Source organism: Vicia villosa, linkage group LG2, assembly GCF_029867415.1.
Source record: "Vicia villosa cultivar HV-30 ecotype Madison, WI linkage group LG2, Vvil1.0, whole genome shotgun sequence".
Classification (NCBI taxonomy): Eukaryota; Viridiplantae; Streptophyta; class Magnoliopsida; order Fabales; family Fabaceae; genus Vicia; species Vicia villosa.
Window position 1 is genome coordinate 23233180 of NC_081181.1, and position 13531 is coordinate 23246710.

At 39.5% G+C, this 13531-nt stretch overlaps 1 protein-coding gene across 1 annotated transcript; it reads left to right on the forward strand.

Moving 5' to 3' along the window:
• The first annotated feature begins 3327 nt into the window (after positions 1–3327).
• On the forward strand, positions 3328–4859 carry LOC131646012 (homologous-pairing protein 2 homolog). The gene is made up of 6 exons (XM_058916190.1): positions 3328–3489; positions 3593–3618; positions 3752–4019; positions 4099–4169; positions 4274–4462; positions 4560–4859. The coding sequence occupies exons 1-6, from the start codon at positions 3462–3464 to the stop codon at positions 4656–4658; spliced, it is 681 nt and encodes a 226-aa protein (XP_058772173.1). The 5' UTR covers positions 3328–3461; the 3' UTR covers positions 4659–4859.
• The last annotated feature ends 8672 nt before the right edge of the window (positions 4860–13531 follow it).

The window sequence follows — 13531 nt, forward strand, 5'->3', positions numbered from 1 at the left end:
GGCCCATTTCCATCTTGTTCATTTTATTTCATTTTTTTTAATCAGTCAGCATGCATTATTTATCATATGGTGAGCAAAATGTAACGTGACAATGTAACTAGTATCAATTGGTCATCTTTATACTTAAGTCACAAAATGACAAAACCATATCCCGGCCAATCAGAAATGAACACCACATTCTCCAATCATTAAGCAAAATACAGAATAGAAAAAAAATGGGAACAAGAACTAATAGGAGACTGCCACGTCACCCTAACATAACCAAAACCATGCAGCAACACAGACGCCGGAGCTAGGGCTCCGGTCGTCTTCTCCGGCGAATCTCCACCGTGAGCAAATTCAAACTCGCTCAAAAATTCACCATACAAACACCGTTCGACTCGTTTTTTCGTGCTGAGTCCATATCTGACATTAGTTTTTATTAATTCTTTCTCTAACATTCTAACCGAGGGCGTTTCAGAAACCTTAACCTTCAAAGATCTCACCTAAATCAAAGCTAAGCACATCTAAACGATTATAAGAGCTCACACAACTTCAATCCAATATCCACATACATGAATAACCGGTATTACACAGCGAACGAAACAACTCAAAGACTCATACAATTTCACATATTCACCGATCACAAAAGTACACAATGTTAACTCTACACGTTGCTAAGATGCTGAGAAAGGTTTGAGGCTTACCTGTGCGAATCTTGAGTCTAACAGAGAGAGAATTCTCCGAATAGCCTTTCGAACTCTTGAATCTTGACAACAACGAGCGGTGGAAGGGAATCACAGATTCTGTGAAGTAAACTCAGAAACCGGGAGGATTAGATCTTGCTTGAAACCACAAAACGAAGGATACTGATGTGCTTTGAAGGTTGATTGTAGTGGTCACGAAGCTGAACGGAGAAGAGGAGGTAGGTTGCTATGCTTAGTGCATGACGATGGTGATGGAGGTTGAAGATGTGGTGGTGAAAGAGGATAGGGGTGATGAAGTGTGGTGGCCGGAGTTAGTTAGGGTAGTCTGTTACGGTGGCCGGAGTTAGTTGGGGGAGAGTTGGTTGTGGTGATTAGAGGTGGTGGAGATGAGAAGATGAGGGGAAGGATGAGAGTGATGAGAAAAATGAAAGTGTGAAGTTGGAGAGGAGAGTAATGCGTGAGAGTGTATTTTATATAGGGAGTGTGGGAACTCCCTTTTTTGTGGATGTGTGAAGTGGGACTTGTAGTGTAGTTTTTCCTTTCCAAGACTTAGTGAGCAAGGGTTATTCAATTGGAGTATGTTTGTGGTGAGCTTTTTACGTATCAGACTTTGCATGGTGGAATATGGAAAGTGGTGATTGTGGTGTGTTCATGTACATGCTGCAACAAAATCGTTGTTGCCCTGTGCTTGTAATCACTCTTGATGCCTACTTTAAGCTCCTATATCTCTGGCTGTGGCTCATCAATTGATTCAAGTTTGATATCAACATGGAGAGGAGATGGAAGGGAGGAGATTTGATGTTGATGTCTCCTTAAGATATAGCTGGCATATCACCCAAAATTGTACTGGAAGATGATAATATACCTTTGCATAATGTCTGCGCGCATTGCCTTAGATTGGCCTCACATTCATGGCAAGGATATGGCTTAGTCAGGACCCAACTTTGAATGACTCTACCTCAATCCACAAATATCCAACTTCTACAATCTATGGCCCGTTGGAAAGAAGACATGGAAGGGAATAACTTGACACCATGCTTTATCAACATGGAGATTTGTGGAGCTTGAAAAACGACCTCAAATTTGGCGCACCACCTGTTTAAGAAAATGACTGCGTGTGACTCAGAGTTTGGCCTGGCCGGATGTTTGACTTGAGACTTGCGAGGCAGTGACTTTGAAGCTTCATATATGATTCAATATTTGTCCAATTGACTTGTTTCTTTGTTTATTGGATAGAGCACATGGAGGGGAATATAAGTATACCAAGATTCCGTTCATAGCACACTTGTATATCTCTAAAATCAGCTTGAAATTTGGCATGCCACATGTTTGATGAAATGTCTGGTCATGACCTGAAAATCTGCCATGCAACCTTGGTTTCAACTACTATGAACACCCAACTTCTCTCATCCATATCTCTTTATCTAGAATGCAAATGAGAAAACCTCCAACTACAAAGTTGTAGATTCATATGAAATAAACAACTTTGTTGTTGACCTTGTTTTAAATTGAATCCTGGATCTAGGTGAAAAGTATGCTTGAAATTGACTGATCATCATGCCAAAAATGTCAAAAATATTTTCTAAGTGTGAGAACTTTCCTTTTTTAGCATAGCTTCCAAAAATGGCAACTTTGACAATTTCTTGATTTTATTTTATTTTGTTGACTTTTCTTTGACCGATTTTTTCCACCAAACGTCAACATTTGACAGTTGACTTTGACTTTGACCAAAAAGTCAATATTTCCTGATTTTTCCGATTTAGATAATCTCCCGATTAAACAGTTTCTGATCTTATTCTCCATCAGTTTTCAACCAACTATGCTCCAGTGAATGATATTTCTTCAAGACAACCATATTTTCGCATCCACAATCATTTACTGATTAAATCTTGACCAAAAAGTCAATAGGGTTGACTTTGGTCAAAACCCTAGTTTGAAAGCCCTGATGAATCTGAAATTTGTATCTTTTAACCGGAGCTTTGACTTGGAGAGAATGAAACCCTGTTTTTAGAAAGACTTCAATGGGAATGAGGCTCTGCAATCGGACTTCAAATCTGATCCTTCTTAACCAAGAATTTTCTCAACCTCAGCTCCCTTTTATCAGTTTTCTTGAACAGTGACAATGATATGGATGAATGTAATGGATGAATGGCCTAGATGAGGTATGCACATGAATGTAAGGTGAGGGTCAATTAGGGAATAAATAAGTGGGCAAATTTTGGGGTGCAACAACTTGCCAACCCTGTTAGCAATCATTTCGAAAAAATCAAACGTCCAAGCATGACATGGAATACCATGCACCCTCAACCATGTTAGCCTTTCCTTATCAACATCCCCTGCCTTGCATTAATGGATTGACTCGATACATGTCAACTATGTTTCGTTTATGTATAATTATCGCAACAAAAGTTTAAATTCTACAATATAAATTATATATCCATCCATCTCAAATTTTTTCTTTTTATTTATAAACAACTTCTTGTACATCAATCTTTACTATTTCTTCAATTTATCAATCTTTACTATTTCTTCAATTTATGCAGAAAATGAAGTATCGAACAAATACAAAGTTGCTAAAGGCAAAAATAAACAAATAATGTGTGCCTATCCGATTGAAATAAAAGCAAAATATAAAAAAATTTATCGACTTTTTTCTGCCTTCATTAACCGGATGAAGCGACGTCGTAGAAGGTCATCATTTCCTTGTCAATTTGGTGTAAACAAAACAAAAGAGGGTTTCAGAATTTTCCCGCTCAATTTCTCTCGATCTCAGCAATGGCTCCGAAATCCGATAGCGCAGAAGGTACTCTCATCACACCGTCACACATCGCTCTCTGTATCTCTTTCTTTCCTTTCATCAACTGAACTTCTCTTTCTTCTTTTTCGTCTGTTTGATTTCATTTCAGCGATCGTGTTGAACTTCGTCAACGAGGTAAACATCTCTCACTTTTAAGATCCGTAGCTTCTGTTGATTTCGTATTTGTAGTGTATCTATGGTGAAAATCGGTTGAATTATTATTATTATTATGATTTTATTTTATTTTTTTGATTTGAAATTTGAGTAGCAAAATCGGCCACTGAATACGCAAAACGTAGCGGATGCATTGCAAAAGTTCAACCTGAAGAAGACCGCGATTCAGAAAGCTTTGGACAATCTTGCTGACGGAGGGAAAATTTCGTTCAAGGAGTATGGTAAGCAGAAGATATACGTTGCTCGACAAGATCAATTTGAAATTCCGAATAATGACGAGCTCACTCAGATGAAGGAACAGAATGCCAATCTGCAAAAGCAGCTTGAAGATCAGAAGAAGGCTACTAGCGAGGTCGAAGCAGGTACAGAATGTTTTTAAAACCTAATTGAACCGTCTACAATTCCGTTATTTGAGCATTTATGTGTAACGTGTCGATGCAGAAATTAAGTCGCTGCAATCAAATTTAACACTGGAACAGATCTGTGAAAAAGAAGTGGATCTGAGAATGGAGGTAGTTGATGTGCATTTTCATGTTGTTGAAATGGAGTTGGTGATTTGCCAGATTTGGAATGTTTTGACTAAGATATAGTTTTTGTCTGTTGTATTGTGCTTCAGGTTCAAGAATTGGAGAATAAGTTGAACAAGTTACGCGGAGGTGTTACTTTGGTGAAGCCAGAAGAACGCGAGTTAGTTGAAAAAATGTTGTCGGAGAAAATAAGTCAGTGGAGGAAGCGCAAAAGAATGTTCAGGGATTTATGGGACACCCTCACTGAGAACTCACCTAAGGATCCCAAAGAATTTAAGGTTTCTTTCTTGGCCTGTCGCTGCTCTAGTTGTTCTTTTTATTGTTGTGTTGTGCGTATTACTATCACCGCACGGCTAATGTAATTGAACATTGCAGGAGGAACTTGGAATAGAAAATGATGAAGATGTTGGGGTTAGTTTGCAGTCATACAGTGACCTGATCCCTCAAGGTAGGAAACGGCCGAGGGGACAGTGATATATTTATTGAAACTCTGAAGTCTGTCGTTCTTAATCAATAACATAGGTATATAGATTATTTGGAGTTCTGATATTACTGAACATGAATGCAAATTACATAGCCCGTGTAATTAAGTCTTTACAATTTAGAGTCGGTTTTCAGGGTTTAAAACACTTTTTCGTTATAAACGTAATTCACTATAGCACAGTCTTAGTTCAATATTTTTGTTTATCTCTCTGGACGCTGACATTGATCACATTGCATACCATGCTGTTCTTGTGTATTCATGTTTTAGGGTCATAAACCATTATCTTAATTTTCAACTTCATATCCAGTGATAAATAATTGACAATTTGACATTAATTAGTTTATGGAAACAAAATTATGATTTATAAGGGCTAAAACTTCATTTTCCATGGTAGGAACTTTGTATCCCACCTTTATGAAACCTACTGATGCTTTGCCTGGTATGGTAATATTCTACTCGATACTGACAACTCTATCCTTGAAGATAATAACACCAGATAGTTAATTATTGATTTCATCTAATGTTAACATGATATGTCCTGCTGAAGACAAATTAGAAGCTTCACTTAGAAATCTCGTGATTTTCAGGTTTCTTTAGTAGTCATATTTGTGAATGGTCAAACATCCACTTGTTTCTTATGGCCTTTTCTAAAGGGTGCCTATTTATCTTTTATGATATCTTTAAATAGAAGTTTGATTCTATAATCTATTATTCTAATGTAATTTTTATCCATTCTAATGTATGATAATTGTGTAAATGCTGGAAATCCATGATAAAATCTGGATGGTAAATATGCAATACAAAAAATAATGACTGAAGTGTTTACATATTTAGCTAGGTGGCTGGCTAGCTATATCATATTTGATATGCAACACAGTTTGCTACATGCATTTATCCTCTGTAATTTAACACTCGTCTAGTCCTCGCTAAAAATGGTGTACTTTGTATCTGGATTCCTGCCCTGTATTCAAATCTGGTTCCCCAGAACCTGATCTAACCTCTATGCCAGCAACATACCTTAAAGGTATCTGCTTATGAGAATGACCTCTATTCTGTTAATTGTTGGATTCATTGTCACTCTTTTCAAAAACATATCAGCCTTAGTTTCAGTGTCCACTGAGGCAGCTGCCCGCTACAAAACATCACTGGCTGAATTGCAGCTTAAGATATCTTTTGGCTTCATTAACTCATTGTTATATTTGTTGAGTTTCTCTGAGGATTTCATGTCTGTCCAACACTTTTCATGGTTGGAGGCTTGGACTTTTATGATCATCAGTCATGTGGTACATATTTTGAAAGTTCCAAAGCTGCTCTTGCAGCAACAACTGCATATGCTGCTGAATCTAAAGCTGATTTGCTGCTTCAGCTAGTCCCTTGTACTTTTTTTGGCTGCCCTTAAAGGATTCACTGGAGCCCTCCTCTCTCAGACAAAATGCAGATATTCTCTTCATTTATCTCAGTTTCATACTGCTTTTGCTTTTTCATATTGGATTGTTCCTGAAGAGTGAATAACTGATGTCGTATAAAAGTTCTGCATATTTTATAAATTAAAAATGTAGTTTTCTGTTGCTTTAGTTCTGTACCTCTATCGACACATTATCATTCTTAAAAGCAATACACATTATCATTCTCAAAAGCAATTTCTAAGGGTACCTTCGTTTAGGGCTGGACAGAAAATCTATTTCGAACCGAATCTGACAGGCCCACTAGATATTTGCAGCATTTGGGTGGGTATTGATTGGGTCGTGGGTCAATGGGTGAATGACATTTGGTTTGAAATAGTTGGTCATGTGCGGTCCTGGACTCATAAACTCAAACCAATGGAATCCAAAACCAACATTATAGGAATTTTATTTATTGAACGACATCGTCTGAAAAAGTAGGGTTAATGTCAATAAATACCCTTATTTTCTCATCTCCCTCATCTTTTTCTCTCTCATCTTTTTCTCTCTAAATGCTCGTTCTCAAATCTCTCAACCCAAATCTGCTTTACTCTTGTTATATTTCCTTCTTCTTTTCAAACCAAAATCTGATTTCAAGTGTTTCCATTAATCCATCGTCATTGAAAGCTTGAAGGTACTCTTTTAATAAGTTTACATCTTTTAGAAGTAGATTGTTGGCCTACTCAAGTGTATAATTTACATATTCATTGATAGGAAGTCCAAAAGAGTTTTGAGAAAACCTTATTGGATGAAAGATTATGGGTTTTAGTTAAATAGTAGTCTTTATTTTAACGTATGTTTACCCTTAAGTGGCTTTGGCCCATTAGTTTCATTTCTCTTCAAGTGGCTTAGGCCCATTAAGTTGCTGGTATTTATATTGTAATTGTGAGACAGATTATGATATGAAGAATCTGAGTTTTATTTATTTTTCTTAGTTTAAAATTTAATGTCTCATGGTGAAACCCTAATAGGGCAGTAGCCGCTGAACCTAACTTCCATCATTGGTGCTTTCATCACCTTCCTCAATGCCTCCTAAGAAAGATACCTCTAACCCTACCGATCTTGATGCCTCTATTCAACACACAAACTTAAGGCTGGATGATCTCATTCTAGCTAACCGCAACTTCGAATCCACCATGGAGCAAGATAACCACAACCTTGCACGCCAGATCAGAGAGCTGGATAACAGCGTGACGGAAAGACTGCAGCATGGGTTCGCGGAACTCACCAAACAAATGACACAGCAGCTCAGCCAACAGTTTGCTGCCATGGCTAACACTGCCTCACCCAGCAGATCTGCTACACCAGGTATTGCTAGTTCCCTCCTCCAACCACCCAGCTCTGAAAACGTTGTCATTAGCACTTCATTTCCTTTGTTGCACATTCCCTTACCCACCAGCCAAGCTCAAAATCGTGGCAGTCCATCCAACTCACAACTTTCCATTCCACAACCACAACCACAACCTTCAGTTCCCCAAACACAACCCACCGTTCCCTCCAGCGGTCCTGTTTTTACTACCTACACACCAGTTTCCCTTCAACCCACAAATTCCTATCACAATCATACAACTTCATTTCAAACCCCGTTTTCCCAACCTTTTCCCACAGCCCCATTTTCTTCACCTTTTACCCAACATAACCAGCTTTTTCCCCAATTTTTACACCAACCTTCACATACACAGCATACAATACGTAACCCAAAAATTAAATTGGGAATTTTTGACGGCACGGATGCGTTGGAATGGTTATTCCAATCGGAACAATTTTTTGGATTTTACAACATCCCTATTGAAAATCGATTACCTATGGCTGCTTTTTATATGAAGGGAGAAGCTCTTAGTTGGTATAAATGGATGTTCCAAAGTCAACAATTAACAGATTGGAATTCGTTCGCAAGAGCCCTAGAATTAAGATTTGGGCCCTCTACTTATGAAAATCATCAAGCCCAACTATTCAAACTGCGTCAGCATGGGTCCGTGGCTGAGTATCAAACGAATTTTGAGCGAATAGGCAATCGCGTGTTAGGTTTGCCACCTGAAGCGATGCTGAATTGTTTTATTTCGGGTTTAATTCCGGAAATTAGAAATGAAATTGCTATTCATCAACCATACTCCATCTCCCAAGCAGTGGGCCTTGCAAAATTAATCGAATCCAAACTCAAAGATTCCAAACCTAAGTTCATCAAACACTCTTCCCATTTCCCACCTGCCCCATACAATTCCACAAACAGCAATACCCAACCTGCCAATACATTTTCCTTCAGTTCCAATAACCCTCACACACAATCAAAAAACCCCCTCTCAAATCCCAACCCACCACCAAATTCACCAACCCCAACCCGTTTTCCAATACGCCGCATTACAGCTGCTCAAAGGGAAGAACGTCGCGCCAAAGGCTTATGTTTCAATTGCGATGATAAATTTATCCCTGGTCATCGTTGTAGTACTGGAAAGTTTCTCCTCCTAATGGTGGATGAAGACATAATTGATGATGAAGCTGGAACTGTGGACGTGAGCGAACTACCTACCGAAGTTCCGAATCCTGAAGAGACTTATTTCCAATTATCCCCCCAGGCAATTAGTGGACAATTTTCGCCTAAAACTTTGAAATTCAAGGGCATTCTGGATGGTTTAAACGTCACAGTCTTAATTGACACAGGTAGCACACACAATATTCTCCAGCCACGCATTGCACAACACCTCAAAATTCCTACTAAACCCATCCCAAATTTTTCAGTCATGGTTGGCAATGGCTCTCAACTAAATTGTTCAGGATTATGCCCACAAGTCCCCATCACTTTACAAAACCACTTGTTTTTCATTCCCTTCTATTTGCTCCCAATTGAAGGGGCTGATGTCGTGTTAGGTATGGAATGGTTACGAACCTTGGGTCCCTTACTCGCTGATTTTTCCATCCCAAAAATCTCTTTCACTCATAATGACAAAGAAGTTACTATTACCGGAGACCCTAAAACTGGCGCAACTCAGTATACCTACAACCAAATTTGTCACCTTGTCCAAACAGACTCCATAGCCTCTATACATCTGTTACTTTACCAGCCAGCCAACACGACCCCCAACCAGCCCAATGACACTACTCTTGACCCAATAGCTTCACTCTCACCAACTTTACCAAAGGACATAAAGGAAGTTTTACACTCACACTCCTCCATTTTTCAAACACCTAAAGGCCTTCCCCCATCACGCCCCCATGACCACCACATTCCCCTTGTCCCAAACTCTGCCCCGGTTAATGTTAAACCGTACCGCTATCCCCATTCCCAAAAAGAAGCTATGACAAAAATCATTCATGATATGTTACAAGAAGGGATAATTAAACCTAGCAATAGCCCTTACTCTTCACCTGTGTTACTGGTGCGAAAAAAAGATGGATCTTGGCGTTTTTGTGTGGATTATCGCGCCCTTAATGCAATCACAATCCGTGACCGTTTCCCTATCCCAACAATCGATGAACTCTTTGATGAGTTAGGTTCAGCGTCTTTGTTTACAAAGATTGACCTCCGGTCAGGCTACCACCAAATTCGGGTAACACCAGAAGACACTCACAAGACAGCATTAAGGACTTTTGACGGGCACTATGAGTTTTTGGTAATGCCCTTCGGGTTAACTAATGCTCCTAGTTCTTTTCAATCGGCCATGAATGACCTGCTCAGACCTTACTTAAGACGGTTCGTTTTAGTTTTTTTTGATGACATACTTATTTATAGTTCTTGTTTATCGGATCACATCCGTCACTTACACTTGATACTAGGGTTGCTTTCTACTAATCAGTTTTTTGCAAAATTGTCAAAATGTGTTTTTGCTGTTTCTACTGTTGATTACTTAGGTCATATTATCTCTAAAGATGGTGTAACCCCTGATCCTTCCAAGATTCAAGCAATTTTAGATTGGCCTAGGCCTCGTTCTCTCACGACACTAAGGAGTTTTTTAGGACTCACCGGTTTTTATCGACGATTTGTTCGTCACTACGCCACACTCGCCGCTCCTCTCACCGATCTTTTAAGATTCACTAAGTTTACATGGAGTACATCAACAGAGTTAGCTTTTACAATGCTTAAAAATAAAATGACAGCAACCCCTGTTCTCGCTCTTCCTGATTTCACCAAGACCTTCGTCCTTGAGACCGATGCTTCTGCAGTGGCCGTTGGAGCTGTTCTCTCCCAGGCTGGTCACCCGCTTGCTTCCTTCAGCAAAAAGATGTGCCCTCGCATGCAAGCTTCACCCGTCTATGTTCGGGAAATGTATGCAATCACAGAATCTGTCAAAAAGTGGAGACAATATTTAATAGGGAGACACTTTCACATTTTTACAGATCAGAAAAGTTTGAAAAACCTCTTAGTCCAGACTATACAAACCCCAGAACAACAAAAATGGGCATCAAAGTTACAAGGTTTTAGTTTTGACATCTTTTACAAACCTGGCAAAAACAATCAAGTCGCTGATGCACTGAGCCGCCAACATACCGAGGACGATGTCATCCTTCTCACTCTTTCTTCCCCAATACCTTCTATCTTACAAGAACTCAAGCAACACTACAAAGAGGACACACATTTAATGGACAAATACATATCAGATCCCACATTGCAGCAATTTTTCAAAATTCAAGATGGGATTCTATACTACAAAGACCGGATTTACATACCAAATGATTCTTCTTTCCGACAGTCACTTCTGAAGGAGTATCACGCCACCCTAAATGCAGGCCACTCAGGTGTTCATCCAACATATGCAAGGCTTTCCGCTTCCTTCAATTGGCTAGGCTTATACAAGGACGTCAAAACATTTATTCAGTGTTGCTCCATCTGCCAAAGAAGTAAGTACCTTCCAAAAAAGAAACAGGGCTTATTACAACCTCTACAGATTCCTAATCAAGTATGGGAAGAATTGACAATGAATTTCATTACTCATTTACCTTCTTCGTTCGGTCATACAGTCATCTGGGTCATCTGTGACCGCTTGTCCAAATATGTGCACTTTCTCGCGCTGCCGACACACTTCTCTGCTTCAGACCTTGCAACTCGGTTCTCCTCTGAGATATGTCGCCTCCATGGGATCCCCAAATCCATTATCTCGGATAGAGACCCACTGTTCCTTAGTGCCTTTTGGAAGGAACTATTCCGTCTCCAAGGTACCACCCTGAAACACAGTACTGCTTATCATCCCGAAACGGATGGCCAGACGGAAGTCGTGAATAGAAGTCTAGAAACTTACCTTCGTTGCTTCACAGCAGACCAGCCGAAACGTTGGTTCAAGTTTCTTCATCTTGCGGAATTTTGATACAATTCTTCCTTTCATTCAGCTATAGGCATGTCCCCGTTCGAAGCTCTCTATGGCAGACCTCCTCCCACTTTGCTAGACTACACAAAAGGATCAACGGTAAATTCATCAGTGGACGACATTTTAGCACACAGACAAGAGATTCTAGACATCTTAAAGGTGAACTTAAAAAAAAGCAGAACTTTAATGTCTGAACAAGCAAACAAAAAGAGAACAGAATGCACCTTCGAAGTTAATGACCTCGTCCTTCTCCGTTTGCAACCTTATCGCCAGGTTTCCGTCCAGAAACGCTCTTCCCAGAAGCTAGCTCCACGATATTTTGGTCCGTTTTCTATCTTACGCCGTATTGGAATGGTGGCTTACGAGTTGGATCTTCCACCCTCTTCTAGGATTCACCCGGTATTTCATGTATCTCAGCTACGTCGCTACAACAGCTCTGAACCCCCACCTGATCTCTCACCTTTACCACCGGATCCGGAACATGCACCTGTAGAAAATGGACAAACAATTAACGCCGTTACCGAATCTGATTTCACGACAGAAACACACATCCCAAATGAGTTTGACCTCTTACCCTCGCTACAGCAACCTCATGAATCGGTAGCATCAGCCAACGAGTTTTCTTTAAGAAGAAAAGAAGATCACACTTCCAATGGTGAGCAAGCGGTGTCGATTCCTTCAAACCAAGGGACAAAGGATGTTTTTGGGACTACATTATCTGGTTATGGAAGAGTTTCGGTGGTTGAAAAACAGAAGGAGAAGGGAAAGAATGTGATGCCTCACGAAGTAATTGTCATTAATAACTCTTTGGGTCATTCTAATACTTCAACGGTCCACTTGGGTCCTTGTACTTCTTCCCCACGTGACGGTACAGTAAATCCAGCTAGCACTCTGCCACTTCATGAGTTCCAAGAATCTACTTTATCACAAAGTCTTATTGACCATATCCCCTCATCCTCAGCGGCCCAATCACAAGGCGCGGGAATCCCTTCTCTTTCTGCATGCCCGCCAGCTGTCCCTACGAATCTTATCCCCTCGTTCCCTCTTTCCAACGGACACAAGGCTCAAGATCACACTTTCCAGGATACACTCACGTTCTGTCCCACTTCAAATTCCCAATTGGACTCCTCTTCTCTTACTGGGCCGCCTGGTGCACACAACCTTGAGGACAAGGTTTTTCTTGGGCCGGAAAGTAGTGATAGGAAGTCCAAAAGAGTTTTGAGAAAATCTTATTGGATGAAAGATTATGGGTTTTAATTAAATAGTAGTCTTTATTTTAACGTATGTTTACCCTTAAGTGGCTTTGGCCCATTAGTTTCATTTCTCTTCAAATGGCTTAGGCCCATTAAGTTGCTGGTATTTATATTGTAATTGTGAGACAGATTATGATATGAAGAATCTGAGTTTTATTTATTTTTCTTAGTTTAAAATTTAATGTCTCATGGTGAAACCCTAATAGGGCAGTAGCCGCTGAACCTAACTTCCATCATTCATTTATTTTGTGCAATAGAAATCAAGTATAATGCTGGATTATTACAAGCTAAGTTTGTTGTAATAAAACAATTAGACATGTTATTTTTCCTCTCACAATTAACTTCCACAAAACACACTATCTTCAACCTATAATACAAATCACTAACGACAGTTATGGTCATAGCAATATCACACTATTCATAGGACATAACCACTCATCACAACTATTTCTTCTGCAACACAGAAAAACCATCGATCCTTTTAGCATCCTTTTTCAAATCTTTAGTAATAACATCCGAAGGAATGAATAACTTAGTAGAGGCATGGTTTGCTCATTTTAACCACTGTAGTTACAGTGGGGTATACTTTTATAATGGGCCCTAGATGAAGATGACTTTCAGTGGTTTTTTAAAGTGAACTGTTGAACTCATATGATGATGAAGATGGGTCTGAAAAATGGGAGGTAGTCGAGGAAGGGGAATCGTAGGTGTTGCTCCCCCACCTTCTGAAAAACTAAAACTGTTTCTAAAGCTTAGAAATGTATTTACAAATGCACTCTAATTACACCTTCGTTTAAAATAAAATAAAACCAGAAATATGGTTTCAACTGCTTCATCTATGCCATCTTTTCTGGATGGTGAATTCTTTAGC

Coding starts and splice junctions, on each gene's coding strand:
- LOC131646012 (XM_058916190.1), top strand. CDS start 3,462: ATGGCTCCGAAATCCGATAGCGCAGAAG. Junction 4,170..4,273: donor AAGTGGATCTGAGAATGGAG/GTAGTTGATGTG, acceptor ATTGTGCTTCAG/GTTCAAGAATTGGAGAATAA. Junction 4,463..4,559: donor AGGATCCCAAAGAATTTAAG/GTTTCTTTCTTG, acceptor TGAACATTGCAG/GAGGAACTTGGAATAGAAAA.